General features: G+C 29.2%; 2 protein-coding genes across 3 annotated transcripts; both read right to left on the bottom strand.

Annotated features, from left to right (window-relative positions):
• Positions 1 to 751: 751 nt before the first annotated feature.
• Positions 752 to 3,194, bottom strand: Prosbeta1 (proteasome beta1 subunit). The gene is made up of 6 exons (XM_015510883.2): positions 3,022 to 3,194; positions 2,829 to 2,896; positions 2,605 to 2,736; positions 2,417 to 2,546; positions 1,079 to 1,223; positions 752 to 1,024 (listed from the first exon to the last, which is right to left on the bottom strand). Exons 1-6 carry the CDS (start codon positions 3,094 to 3,096, stop codon positions 849 to 851), a joined length of 726 nt encoding a protein of 241 aa, XP_015366369.2. The 5' UTR covers positions 3,097 to 3,194; the 3' UTR covers positions 752 to 848.
• Positions 3,195 to 6,774: 3,580 nt separating this feature from the next.
• Positions 6,775 to 12,514, bottom strand: LOC149055935 (uncharacterized). Of its 2 annotated transcripts, XM_089226612.1 has the most exons (6): positions 12,406 to 12,514; positions 8,945 to 9,031; positions 8,778 to 8,867; positions 8,621 to 8,707; positions 8,074 to 8,230; positions 6,775 to 7,752 (listed from the first exon to the last, which is right to left on the bottom strand). In XM_089226612.1, exons 5-6 carry the CDS (start codon positions 8,225 to 8,227, stop codon positions 7,550 to 7,552), a joined length of 357 nt encoding a protein of 118 aa, XP_089082738.1. In that variant the 5' UTR covers positions 8,228 to 8,230; positions 8,621 to 8,707; positions 8,778 to 8,867; positions 8,945 to 9,031; positions 12,406 to 12,514; the 3' UTR covers positions 6,775 to 7,549. The 2 variants fall into 2 exon arrangements, with proteins under 2 accessions (XP_089082738.1, XP_089082737.1); XM_089226611.1 differs by lacking the exon at positions 12,406 to 12,514 and having other exon boundaries at positions 8,945 to 10,087.
• Between the last annotated feature and the right edge of the window lie 3,725 nt (positions 12,515 to 16,239).

The following is a 16,239-nucleotide window of genomic DNA, read 5'->3' as shown; positions in this document are numbered from 1 at the left end:
AATAAAATCCAACCCATTCTTAACAAAAAACATACAACAAAGCGGTACTCACTCGTTCAACCTTTTTTTCTCATGTTAAAATCAAAATTTCTGTTAATAGTTATTGAATATTTGAATTCATACATCCAATTTACTAATTATTCAAAAAACAAATGAAGGAAAGAGTATTTCAGTCTTGGCCTATGATTGGGTATAATTTTAACATTTTCCCGGGAGTAAAGAAAATAAAGTTTCACTTATATTTGAAGAGTTTACTAAGAAAATTTCCGTTTGAAAGTGTGGTAGCTGATGAATGAGTAAGGTCAGCGTGAAATGACTAATTGTAAAACGTGTTGACAATAATAACTAAAACATAATATTTTCTTAAATTTGTAACTTATTCTTATACCAAAATATCTAATAAACATTAAATTTTTATCCCCTCTGATCATAACCAAACTTTACAACCACAATCATATTCAATTATACATTTTAATATTAAAGTGTTCTGTAACATATATGTACTTATCTGATGTTATGGAATAATATTACACATCATATAAATAAAAGCACAATGTAATAATGTTTTGGTGTATTGAGATAAATATATAGCTGTAAAAATTGCTTTACATCTTTAAAAAAAAATTATTTTCCATTCATTTAAATTATAAAATACTGGAAATATTTTTAAAAAATATGGTATTTATTAATTTTTTTATGTATCAATAAAAACATAGGTATTTAAATGTTTGTTAATTTAAGAAAACACATGTTTTGAATTTAATCAGTTTTATTGAGTGTATAGATATTTTAATAAAAAAATGATATTGTTTTACTAAAACAATTTAATTTATAATTTAAAAAAAAAATTAATCCATAGTAGCATCTCCTCCTTCAAATTGTTTTTCTTCATAGATATTATCATAAAATTTTGGAAGTTGATCTCCAAGTACCAACTTTCTTTGAATTTTTCCAGTTTTGTTTATTATTCCCATACGCACAACACCTCCACTTGAACCATCACGTTTAATTGCCAATGAAATAGCTAAACAAAATATACTCATAATTAAGTAATAGTATTAATCAAAAGTAAACTTACCGTTAAGTACAAGGTTTTCACATTCTTGTTGGGTCATTCCATCTTTATATTGTGAATCCATAAAACCATACAAATAGGAACTACCAGATCCACCAATCGCAATGTTTTGTTGAACAATTGTACCACTTACATTGATTGAATATACCTATGATAAAAGAGTGGCATATTTATAATAAATTTTAATAATATAGATACTAAATCAGTCATTATTATAGTGTTTACAGATAGAAGAAATTATATATAAGTTGGTTTTTTTGTCTTAATATTTCTATTACCATAAATTTACTTTTACATATTTAAGCAAAAAAATTGACTTAAATACTAGTATTAAATTTATATTTGAATAAGTTAAATATATGTCTAAATTGTGTTGTTAGCATAAATGTTCCTATACTATATCTTATACCTACAACACTTTTTGAGTTTGAGATTTTCGAGTGTAAGTAAAAGCCTCTTAGGCATAGCCAGCAGCTGGCTAGGACAATTTTTTATTTAAAATATATTATTACATAATATAGATCTGAATCAATTTTTCCATTAAATAGATAATTGATATTATGTAAAATTGAACCTATACTTTACAATACCTAACCTAACAAATTTTTTAAATTTTTTTTATTGATTTTTTGACTATACAATATAATTTGTAACACATATTATTAAGATAACATTTATTATATTTGAATAAAAAAATACAAAGTAAAATTAAAAATTTTTAATCTGTGTCCGATGTGTTCTCCGTCGACAGAAGTCTGAGTTGTTTGATATTTAGCGAGTATCTACTCATAGAATTGACTACATGTCATGTTATCAAAACTTGTTTTAATTATTAATGAAGCCTCAACAGTACTTATATTTAATTTATCTTGTGATTTTGTCCACGTGCTATTCATTGATTCAACTTGTTATTTTATAACTACATCTTGTATATATTTTGTTCATAATTATCTCAGATCTTACTTGTTACTTTTTTCGATTAAATGTCTAATAAAAGATAAAAGAAATTATGGAAGTCTCATTCCAGGACAATATGCTGTTTTGAAATACATTGTTGTCTAAAACAAACAACAACGTAACAAGTTACGACAAATAGGTGTTTAGTCAAGATTACGAATTATATGATAATATAATAACCATTGTAATAACAATAACACTGCCTGCCTGTGTATCATACAATTTATAATTTTGACTAATAATAAAAAAACTGGTCGCTTTAATCTGCTTACATCAGCGATTAAATTTTGCACAAGCTTATAGTGTTTAGTACACTTTTATTTATTCTAAGAGAGCGCATACAAAAACAATAAATTTTAAGATAATATTAAATTTATTAATTACTTGTCCACCAAATCTGCTGTCCCATCCAGCTACAATAACCCCAGCAGTCAGCTGATGTCTGTTTTCATAAATTAGATTTTTAAACACATTGGCAGCAGCTCTGACAAGAGGCGGCTCATTCATTTGAATGCTATGAAATAAATATATTTTTTATTTGAACATCTGTTAAACAATATATTATTAATTACCTTGTTAAATCCATGTAGTATGCAACAATATCAGTGATGGCTTGTGTATCGGCAGCCGAACCTGACCGGCAACAGTAAATATTGTCACATACTTTTGTTAATTTATCCGTAACCCGGTTAGCAATATATGCTCTAGAAAGCAAAACATAAATGATATCAGTATATGAATCAAATCTATCTCAAATGTATTAAAAGTGTGTTTTAATTATCAGTATTTCAATTACCCAGTCGTAGTACGAGAGTCAGCTCCGATTACAACACCGCCGTCATAAATAGCAGCAATAATGGTAGTCTAAAATTTTTAATTAAAAAGATACATAGGTAGTTACGATTCGTATACAAATGGTGTACACAAATATAACGATAAAATAAAAATGTGAGTAAATAATTTATTTACGAAAATTAGTAATTACATACACCAGTGGTTACTTCATCCTTTGTGATATCGTGAATGCCGCTGTCTTGAAATCCACTATAATGAAGGAGAGACATAGTTTTAAACTTTTTCGAATTTATTAGAATTCAACAGTTTGGAACAGCGAGCAAGTACTAACGTTTATGATTATAAAAATTATAAGAATTGAAATAAATAATATTAAATTATGCTGATAATACTTCAATTATTTGTACATAACCCTAAAAAAGAAATCGCATAATCATTGCTAAGAAGAAGAACCATTACCACAGTTACGGTGTTAACGGTTTGTAGATTTGATCATAGATAATAATTTATTATTGTTAATCATAGAGCAGGCATGTTAAACTCAAACCACAGATTAAGACAAGTAAAATAACCTACTTATTACTTAATCTGTGCTCAAACTACAACTGTGCTTAAGTATCAAGCGGGCCGCTCATAAAAGCTTAATAGTAAAAAAAAGTCTCGAAAATTCGTATTCGATTACAGTTTATCAGAAGATAAGACAGTATAATTTTGTATACCAGATAAACCAATCTAATATATTATAAGCAGACTAATATATTATAATATAATATAATAAATAATAATATTAAAAAATTTAAAATAAAAAATAAATATTATATTAATAATATAAAAAAAATGTATTAATCAAAATTAATTTAATATTTAATATTAAATATAAATAATAATATAATACAAAGATACTCATATAACGGCATAATATGTATATATATTTATTAACGCGGGCCGCGTGTTTCAAATGCCTTCCATAGACCTTATACTATAAATTATAATTAGTAAAGCATTAAGCATGAACCGCGGCTTAGATCTTCTAAGGCCTAGGCATGAACTAAAATAGTACTAAATGCATAGGCGCAACTAGCAGACCTCTAAAACTTGGGGTGCTATACTATTTTAAAAACATAAAATTGATGTTATTTCATTATAATATTATAATAGTTAGATCTAAAATATCAAGGGGTGCTAAAGACCTTTTTGCACCCCCCTAGTTGCGCCAATGACTAATTGTATAAGAACTATGCGGACTATGCGGCTAGGTGATAAAGTGGAATATAGATTATATAAGAACAAAAGTACATGATTTATCATGGATGAGAGGATCTTCTCAATTGATCCTTTTTACAACATCGAGAGTTGTTTGATCAATCCATCTTGGTTTTAGTTTACCGTTTATGGTCTATCGGCCTATAAATTATAATCGGATAATATTAAGTCTAATCAGTTGTTCTTCATATCTAACTGACCGTTTATTATCTATATATAGGTACTAAGCAGTAAGCACGGACTAAGATATTTTAGTCCGTCGTACTAAGCTCATGCGGTTCACAGCCGTTAGTCAGTAAAGTTGTACCTACCATTGGCGTAACGCGCAAACAGGGGGTAGGGGTGTTAACACCCCCAATTTTAAAATTAGCACCCTCAATCTTCTACAAAAAAAAAAAAAAAAAAAAACTAAAATGAACAAAAACATAGCTTAAGCACTCTTAATTTTTATTGACCCTTAATGAAATTGTGCATATCGCATAATATGGTACATTGGTACCCACTACCCACAGTCAAATTTGTCAATACATTTTCACCTAATCGTCTTACCTAGCTATAATGATAAAATCAAATATCATACATGAAAATACGCAACACTCTCGGCCAAAACAAGAGATCCAAAAAACCCAGGTAATTGCCTATAAGCACATCTGTTTTGTATAATATTATATGAATAATTGCCCTATGTACATTTTTGTAATATTGTATTCTTTTAGCCGTTTAGTGATAAAATAACGAAATATTCAAAAAAATCATATTACCTAATTAGAAACAATTAATGATCATCATTTACCACATAATTACCTACATATGGGATATGATAATTATAATAATAATCAATTAATTGTTATTTAAATGGGATAACAAATTATGCATATGCATCTTAATACTTTTATATATAATATTGAATAGGTAACTCGTAACAATATCTCCGGTAAAAAATCGCGTGACCAAAATATCGCAAAACCATTATATCGTATTATCGTAATGAAATAATACTGCGTACATTATTATCGCGTCTGTATATTGCATTTGACTTAATCTTATCACATCGTATTCACCTTTTAGCTAGAAATGCATTCAAGTATACTGGTTTTTCATTTTATAATTTCTACTTATTAATACTTTGTACTGTCACTGTGACACCGTGACTGACGCTTTAACAGTTTCACACTTTTATACAGATTTACAGTTTTTTTTTTTTTATTTATTTTAATTTTAAATGGAGTTAAATTTTTTAAAAACTGCAAGTCACAAATTTAATATCAATTTTATTAAATTATACATATTTAATCAATTGTCAATTGTCATTTTTATCAATTCTACTATATATTAATATAACAATATTATATGCTTGAAATATATTATTTATTTATAATGAAATTACTGCTGTATTTCATGCTGGCGGTATATATGTATAACTTTTATATAATACATTTTATGTTTTATTGGTATTATTTCATACAGTAACAATAAGCATTTAAATTTAAGTATAAAAACATTTAACTAATCAATTCGATCATTTCTTTTTAAACAGATTACCGTCACAACACAATGATATAAGAACTCGATGAATAAGTAATCAATCAATATCATTATTATTTTCATATTTTAGCCATAACAATTATATTTCCAATCAGTGTCGGCCTGGTACCTACTTAAAGAGCCCCGGACGCATTTCTTCAGAAGGGCCTCCAAACATTTTATTTCCATAAAATGATAAAAAAAAAAATGATTATAAGTAGTGAAATATTATATTTTGAATAGTATCGGGGCCCCTTGACATAAATAGTAAATACCGCCGGGGGCCCCGAATGCGTTCGCGGCCTAGTGGCCATGGCCAGGCCGACACTGTTTCCAATATAACAATTATGTATAGTGTATATAATTTGGAAATATAATATATATGACAAAAATTAGGCTATAATATTAAAATAATAAAGGTATTGAGTGATAACTTAGACATTGAGAGCCTAAGTCACTGTGTAGGTATGACGGATAATAGGTGTAAAAAGAAATTAAACAATTGGTTAATTTAATAATGTTTGTGTTCTTCAACGAATTCTCTTTAATAATTTTGGCGATATCCATCCTTCTTGTTCTCCACAAGGAAATGGTCATAGCTGAAATTAAATAATGTTATGTATTTATTGATGAAAAAGATAGAAATTAATAAATATCGTAAATAATCATACCCATTAAAATAATTTAGGGCCATAATGCTGATTTTTACCTTTGTATCTTTTTTTGTTGGTGCTGTTAAGTATAAATTAATACCAATAATAACTGATTATTTTATAAACATTTTATGTGAAATATTTAAAGGAATGAAAAAAAGTATTAAAATATTAGTTGTTAATAGAAATATGTTACAATATAAAAAATTACCTCGTGCAACAAAAGCTTTTTTATGTACCGTACTTACCGTACTTACCGTATTAACGGTTTAATTTTGTCCTGGGCGCCAAATCTTAACGGCACAGCCTGGTTACATGCATTTATATCATTCACCATAGTATCTATTTTATCTAATTAAATTGAATTGTACATGCTGTTAATACCTTATAATAATCAATAATATATATTTAAAACTATATATATATATATAGTTTAGCATTTTTTAATTTTTTAACATTTATTCACGCTAAATGCGCTGCTGTCTCGTAAAAATGAACTCGTTGGTATTTGGTAAATAATAATTCTTTTATTTCTGTGTAAATATAACGTTATATACAAAAATGAGGAATCGGGGACCGATGGCGTAGCGGTCTTCGAAACCTTGAACAAACATGGGAACAACGTGTTTCAAATGTTCAATATATAATAAATACTAGCTCGTAGTATGTACATACATTGGGTGGGGAACGAGATCTGATCACGTCGGGGCCTATGAAAGTGGCATCCGTTTCGTGAGTCTCATTCGGATAAGTGTGACCTAAACAATATAGAGGTTGTCCTGAAAAGGACAATTTTGGTTCCACTGAGACTAGTCCTAATCGGCGTGGGGTATATTCGTCGGTTGGTCATTGAATCGTCTTCAGGGTTGTGTGTCGCTGGTGTGCAACTGGTTGACAACTGGCGGTCGTCGGGGTTGGGTATCACAAACGATAACGTGCAGCAAGCCTGCAATTAAGTGGATCAGTCGTAAAATGGCCGTTATATATGTCACTTGGTGACAATAATATAATAATATATAAAAATCGGGATACGCTTCAGGTATGCCACTGGTGGCACCTGATTGTACTATTATGTTTTGACAGTTGAGGGTTAGGATGAAGACTGATTTAAGTTTTGTAGCTGCACCGTTGTCCGTTATATATAATGCATTTATGGGGAATTCCGGTGCCGGTTGGTTGAGTTTATTAAGAGTGACGAGAGAATGTCGCACTTTTGCAGTGGTGCGGGTTACTTGATTGGTGCGTGCGTTTTTCCCTCATCAGCCTCTTGTAACTTATTTCTTTACAAACCACCTTCGTCAGTCAAGTTTCCCTGACAAAAGTGTGAAATTAAATTGTCAACGTGTGGTTTCGTACACACTGTTGGTCTTGAAAAAGACCTTTTTACGCGCTTATGTGTATGTGCGCCGTTATAACTTTCATTTTCGCAAAAGTGTTTCAATACCCAGATGGCAAGCATATTTTTGGCGTCATTTTTTGAAGAACCTACATAAAAAAGCAACGATAAAAGTGATTAGTGATTATTGTTGTAACAATTTTAAATATTAATACTATTATTAATCCAACCAATATTTGTCGTAATAATCTTTTTTTTAAATCTTAAATAGACATTTTTTTTTTTTTAGATTAAGATAATCTCGACATTAATTTTTCGACAGAAAATCGTTTATATTATTATTATACATATTAAAGTGATCATATAAAAATCATACATTACATCTAAGTGAAACTTAAATTAAATATAATATTGAAATTAAGTCATAGTTTATATTAAAATTGTCAATATCTACAATATAAAAATATTACTTTGTGCATTAATAGATTGACCATTGATGACACACCCCACCATTATCACTGGCGGAGAAATCGCTATGACGCTGACTGTGTAGTTGATATATGGATAAATTTCATTTAATAAGAGAACTGGTCGGTACTTCAATTTGTATTCAAAGTGGTTCATCACCTAAAGAAAAAATGGTTTAAGTTATAATATTTACTATTATATCTAGTGTAATAATGAACATTAAACTGTATAATTTAATGAACATTAATGTTGCCAATACAAGCATATTTCGTAATATAAAATCAAACTCAACCAAAATATATTAAAAAATAAAAAATATCTAAGTACCTAATTGAAATGTTTTATGTGTGTAAGACGAAGACAACAATTGTCCATGTGGCGTCCTCTTAACAAATGAATGCTTAAGATTATCAATTTTTTTTAATAAAATGTTTTAAAATATTATCCAGTAATTATTAAGATCTTGATCGTTCTAAAGTTTTAAGTCACAATATTCTATAAAACCTAATTGCGGATATATTTAAAAGACATATTAATTAATCATCTTACATAATTATCATTTGTTGATATGCCGTCGTCTATATTTGCAGGCTGAGCAGTTGAAGTACTCTGTACATTTACGAAATCTTGATCGTTCTAAAGGTTTAAGTCACAATATTTTATAATACCTAATTGCGTATACATTTAAAAGACATATTAATCTTACTCTATCAGTCGTTGGAATGTCGCGGACGTAGTCTATCGTTAGTTGAGCAGCCGAAGTACTCTGCAGTACATTTACTAGATCTTGATCGTTCTAAAGGTGTAAGTCACAATATTTTATAAAACCTAATTGCGTATATATTTAAAAGATATATTAATTGATCATCTTACATCACTATCATTTTTTGATATGCCGTCGTCTATATTTGCAGGCTGAGCAGTTGAAGTACTCTGTACATTTATTAGATCTTGTTCGTTCTAAAAGTTTAAGTCACAATATTTTATAAAACCTAATTTCGTGTATAAATGTATTTAACTTCTACGTTTGTAAAAAATTAATTTATCTTTTCGATTATGCTGACATATTCGGCATAATTATGTGTACCTTTAAAAGTCCTCTTGCTTTTTTGTACAAAAATCGCCTGCTCATCCATACCAATCCTATACCGGCTATTGCTCCTAGTGCTATAAATGATTTTGTCTTCATCTTGAAACCCAGACAATTGTAGTTTTCAATAAGCAATAATAATTAAGTCGTTCACTATATTTTGTGTATAAAAATATAGGTACTAAAATAACGTAACGGTCCGTGCAGGCGTTAAATTGTCAAATATTAATTTTAATTGTTACGCAGATAATATATTCTTGGGTACCTAGTGATGTATTTATAAATATTATGCTGTTTATACTTTCATTTAAGTCAGATAACATGATATAATAAAAAAATACCAATGCTAATGAAACTACTCAAACGATTTTAATAAGATTTTATGTTTGATGTGGTACCTAGCTTTTGTTCGACTTAAAGTATAGGTCATTATTAATCCTTCGTCGGGTGGTCCTTAATTGTTTTTTTGAATACCTAATAATGGATTTTGATGTCGGAGGAAATTTACTGGTGTCACCTTGTTGAGTAATTTTTATAATTTTTATACATTTTTTTTTTTACACGAAATATATCCTCGGTAATATAGGCGATTAGGTGACAAAATTTAAATTGTATTGGGTTGTATTTACATTGAAAATTATATTATTTTGCAGTGTTCATATTTTATTTTGAAGTTCTGCCTAATAACTTAATTTATTATACTACTGTTATTAAATTGACTGATGCAATTCAAGTTTTGTTTTATACAATTTACTTAATCATATTAAATTTTTGCACATACCATGATTTTTTTTATCAAAATGTGCTCAGGTGTCTACTTCTGACATTTCAAATATTTCCATTAGATCAATTTTGATTTTTAACAGTTTCAATCGTATCAAAACCTATGACATTTTGAGAATTTTTAATAATAGTTAATTATTAAATATTCGATTTGTAAGTGTTATTAGTCAAACTTCATTAAATAAACGTATTTTGTTCTTTCTGAATTTTTTATCAAATCGCATACGTAGAAATACTAGAAATATATAATGTACCATTGCACCGTGCTGACTGTAATTTTATTTAGGCACCTCCACATATCCGTTCGGCCCTAATATTAAATTATTTATAAATATTAATAATACTTATGTTATAATATACCGGGTGATTCTTTTATCATTGAACAATCATTATTTCAAAATTACTAGTGTTTTTGAAAATATTTTTTTACATAGTTTCAAGTTGTTCAAAAACCAACGTTTTTATTAAAAAATTTATTTTAAAATATTTTTTATCCTTATTATTTTTTTACTTTTTTGAATGACAACAAAGAGTTTTAATTTCATATTCCAAAGCAGAATATTTTTCTAAGTATTTTGATTCTTAAAAATTGAATTTAGGACGAGTAGTTTACGCAGCAAAATGTTTGTCCACTACTCCCGCCGCTTGTCTAAACTTTAAATACTTATAACTCATTAACTACTCGTCCTAAATTCGATTTTTATGAATCAAAATACTTAGAAAAATATTCTGCTTTAGAATATGAAATTAAAACTCTATGTTGTCATTCAAAAAAGTAAAAAAATGATAAGGATAAAAAATATTTAAAAATAATTTTTTTATAAAAACGTTGTTTTTTGAACAACTTGAAACTATGTAAAATAATAATTTTTGAAATAATGAGTGTTCAATGATAAAAGAATCACCTGGTATAATACTTGTAGGATTTAAAACTTTAATACAATTATAAACGTACATTTCGCCAGCCCCCCCCCCCCCAAGTATGATTTTTTAATTTTTTTTTTGCTATACCTTAGTGTGCCATTAGTGTGAATTTGTGTGACTAATTTCAGAATTATTGTGCGTTATTGGTTTAACCGTAAATTCAAAAATATATAAGGGGGCTGGAGAAATGTTTGTGAAATTCAAAAATCATACTGGTTGGGGAGGGGGCTGGCGAAATGTACGTCAATTATAATATTTTTTACTGTACAATGAATCTAATATATTATTAAAATTACTGGATACTACCTACCGTCTACCAATTAAGGGTACCGCCAAGGGTATATTTCGTTTAGTAAAAAAAAAAATAAAAAAATATCTACTACTACAATCAGTCAAATAATATATGTATACTAGCGATATTTATTCCATGCGATATAATGGTTTCGCGATATTTTAGTTGCGATATTTGGTCATGCGATATTTTACCACTCGGCACTCATCACTCCTAGTTTACACCCCAGTTACAGTCATCCCATTAGATTATGTTTTCAACGATTTTCCACGATCGTAGTTAGGACTTTGGTTGTATATTTTTATTGATAATAATTAATATTTAATACGATTTAAGTATAGAACATACAAAAATTATGATTATATAATATAATGTCTTTTGCCCACCGTGGTCCGTCACGCATTAGTGATTAGTTCGTAATCCGAATCAAACCGAAGCAAAAAAAACTTTGTTGAAATTATTTTGGTAAATGTCCCGGTTAGTACTTGGAATTTGGTACTTTTATTATAACTCTAGCCCCTAGGCCACCTATGTAAGTGATTTTTGTCATTAACTTTTTTTTTGTAAATTGTCTAATAAATAACTTTTGTTTAAAATTTTTTTTAATATTTATAATATTTTTTGAAATATTAAAAAAGCTCATAGGTATTTTTAAACTTTCATGAGCTTATAAAAAAGCTCCAGTCCGATAAATGGGGACTTTTATAGTATGTTATAGGGCATATACTATCAAAACTTAAAAAAAAAAATTTTGGTTGGGATTTTTTTCTTTGCCTGGCCTATATTGCATATTATATCATTTATAGCATTTGATAAAATAATGTCTGTCGTGTAATGTAAGATGTAACACGTTACGATGAAAACGCAAAATAGAATTCTTTCACAATACGTTTTCCACCATGTAGGGGAAAACAATGTTCGCGGACGAAATGCGCAAGCAGTCCCCGCGGCGTCTTTGGTGCAACACACCTCCTTCGACTATCAAAATTAAGTGGTTGTCGATATTTATACCAAATCCTATCCAGTTAAGGAGTAGTTGGTTAGCTATTCCTACTACACGAACCGGTCTTGAGAACCGGGTTGTTGGATCGATACAAATAAAGTTTCCTAAGTTATATTTTACAGGTCCTAGGAACTTATGACCTGCGTTCATAGACTAACACAATAGAACACGATATAGTAATGCAAAACAAGAAGTTATTAAATAACTGAATAATATCTATATAGTATATAGTACACTATCACCTGAGTAACCCTGTTCTTGAGGTTAGTATATTGAAGATCACAGGAATAGCGGAGCGCGAGCTGAACAATTATTAAATGATTTTTACAAGGTAGGCTTCAATGTGTTTTGGACACGACCGTGGTTTAGACTCGACTGTCTGACTATATTTTATAATATACATATATGCTCGTACTCTACGTTCCTGTGTTCTGTTAACCTAAGCTAAATCGGCTAGCGCGACATAAATGATGAGTCAGTAATCTGTAAATCGTTACATTGGTTCAAACAGAAAAAAAGGGGGGAAACAATGTAAGCGGGGCTACCTCTACTCCCCCCCCCCCCACAAAAAAAAGATAATAATAATACTAAAGAAAAATATTGAAAGCGCTTCCAAAATTATTAAACATTTACAAAGCCCTCACTTTTTATTTCGTTAGAAAAATTTAAGCCCCCTCTAAAATTCAACCAAATTTCTACCTATGATAAATTATCTAATAGCATAGGCGATGAGGGCAAAGCGAACTTGTGCCTTCTACGCCACGTTGTTTTGGAAGTTTCAATTCTAACCAGTAACCACCGTATGCCTAAACAATCGTTTATTTGTATTTACGACTTGTGCTCAGTACCTATTCAATAACATTAATTGTTTTTTGATAATTTATTGTCAGTCTTATCGATTATAACAATAACAATATTTACCTACTTAATAACTAATAAGTAATATCTTCTTCTTCTTAGCCTTAATCCCAACTATTTGTAGTCGGCCACCTTTGTCCTACACCTCCATTTTTCTCGATTTTCCACATCTCTTATGTACACACAAACAGCCCTCATATAGGTAATATAATATAAAATAATATTAATATATTATAACTTTTAGTTTTATTTGAGCCTGTCACTCATTTAATTTGTCATTTTGTCCTTTTTGTTCAATTTCTAATAATAATGAATGGGGAATTATATGGTGTTTCCCAACCTTTTTGTAATGACTGCCTACAAATTTACTACTTGTTGGTTACGTGACCCACCTCCACCCTCACGAAAAAGAAAAAAATGTGATTATAATATGTAATAGTATTATTAATTATCATTTTTATTATAGGACATTTTACTATTGAATTTTAGTACAATACAATACTCAATAATAAATATATGATTCAGTTTACTAATAAGATTATTTTTTAATTTTTGGTCGGCGGTGTTGTCGTCGCGCGCGCGCGCGCGCGCGCGTGTGTGTGTGTGTGTGTGTGTGTGTGTGTGCAGCACGTGTGAAGATAGCTCGGTACCAACCATAGGCCCACATGTCTATGGTACCGCTGTCCAAGCATAGTCAGCATACAATCACAGTAATCACACTCACACTAATCATCATTAATTTAGTCGTCGGCTAAAAAACACAAATGCCATGATCGGTGGCAACGAAATTGTATATTGCCCCTTTATAAAGACACTCGAGCATGCCCTATGAACGTGAAAAACCAACTGTGAATGTATATTTTTTTCACTAGATTGCGCTACCCATAAACAAAATTTTAATAATTTTCATAATAAAAAAAATGAGATAGTCGAACAGGATTTTGGTTTACACCGTTGTTTGATTTACAACCGACAACTGTTGACTGTTTAGAGTGTTTAGACTACCGATTAATTGAGAAGAAAAATGATCGTGAATGTTTTACTTTCGGACAATTTACAATCTACTCCATTAGTTCAATCATGATTCATGGCTAATATTTACGCTTGCATTATCTAAAATTATACAAAATATCGTAGGTACACAGATTTCGGTAAAATACTAACAAGCATGGCTAAATATATATTTATGCAGCGTGACGTCATACGCTGAAAGCAGTATACCAGTGTATTTAAATATGAATGCAATGAAAACCAAATAAAGTTCTAACAATTTATCCATATTGTGAATTGTAAATACCATTTACCAGGAGCGAAGTCAGAATTTCATTTTAGGGGGTGTTTTCATTTTATATTGAAATACAACATGCGAGAGGTCTTTTGAAACTTTTTATTAGAATCATCAATATTTATATCATTATTAATATAAAATTAAAAAAAAAAACTATATTATGATCATATTTTGAAGACATTTTCATCATATATATGTGCATATGATATTATTGTATAATAATTTTCGAATAACACCCAGCTATCACTCGTATATACTATACATATATAGATGTATGAAAGCAGTGGTGAAACTAGGGAGAGAGTCTAGAGCATAGACCGGTTCCACCTATATCATATATATTATATACATATTGTATTAGTATATGTATATATTGTACTATACCTACTAGTATACCAGAGTAACTCAGTTATCAAAAAGCGCAACCCATCTTGACACGGAAGAAACGTGAAGAGGGCCGGTATAATAATAAAAGATCTAGGGTCTAGAGGGCTTGGCCATGCAGTTTCCAAACAAACCATTTCCCTATTTTTTAAGATACATAATATAATATTGATGAAAATGGTTTAGAAAACAAAAACGCTATTGTATCTAGCATATGTATTTATAGTATATCTACTGACTATTCAATACACATTATTATTCTATTATAAACTCATTTTTACTTAGTAGTGTGATTTGTTACCTAATGTATATTTCGCAACGAGAAGAGTTAAAATAAAGGTACGAACATTATGCGTTCATAGGGGAGGAGGTGCGGCGTATGCAATTACTCCCTCTACGGAGCTATCATAATAATAGTTTTTAGTTGTAAATTTTTTGATTTGAATCATTTCATGAAAATGGTGGATTTTGACTTCAACCATATTATCATGAGTTAGCAATCTATTTTATTATTTATGGGAACCCATGTAACTATCTGATGTTATGAACTAACTTAGTTCATGGTTAGAATTTAAATGTATATATTTTTTTCTTACAAAAATATCGGTAGTTGAGACAAAATCAAATATTAATTATGTTTCATAATTATATTTTTAATTATTTACACAGATATAGATTTCTATGAATAATTAAATTAATAAAATAATAATAAAGTCTAAATCAAAATCCACAATTTTTGTAAGAATTATGGGTTTTGTTACACAACATTCTGGACTCTGCACTTTTGCTTATTTTCATACCATCAAAAATAAAAGAATTTTGATTAATTAGATCATAATTTTTCCTCGTGAATAAATTACCATCATATTACGGGCATATTTTTATCGGGTTCTGTACTATCGACATGTCGATAAAAAAAATACTCGGCCACTCGGGCAACAATTTGGAAATGTAACACAAGATTCCTCATAAACAGCAGTTCATGCTGAAACCAAAGGGCATAAAAATAAATAAAAATATTATATTATAATATGTTATGTTTTCTTAAAAAATTAAACCAACCTAACATAATAATATAAGATAATTAAATTATATTTCTCAATTTAAACATAATATAAAATATCCTAGGCTGACTAATAACAAAAATTAGACTTAGTGATATTGGCTAACGGTCTTTCTCTATTCAGAAACTTTTTTAGAGTATACCTAATGATATATCTCCTTGTCCATTTAACTTAAATTTAATTTATCCATAACAGTGGCCCACCTATAATGTATAGCAAAGTAGTCACTGCCCACCATCAAAAGAAAAGATATATACATGAACGGTTTTTTGGTATAAACATTGTTTTATTATTCAAATATATTTGGGGATATAGCCGAAGTCACTACTTTCAGGCTACACTTAACCTCCCCCCCCCCCGCCGATTCTATTTGCGCATAATATGTGTTATGAAACTGAGTTCGTTGATAATGGAAACCATTTTAGAGATGTACAACTAAAAATGTTATTTATGATGATAAATGTCAAATATACACACTGCAC

This window comes from Diuraphis noxia, unplaced genomic scaffold, assembly GCF_037042655.1.
Source record: "Diuraphis noxia isolate RWA-SAM2 unplaced genomic scaffold, SU_Dnox_SAM2 contig0004, whole genome shotgun sequence".
Taxonomy (NCBI): Eukaryota; Metazoa; Arthropoda; class Insecta; order Hemiptera; family Aphididae; genus Diuraphis; species Diuraphis noxia.
This window is presented reverse-complemented; position numbering and strand designations above follow the sequence as displayed.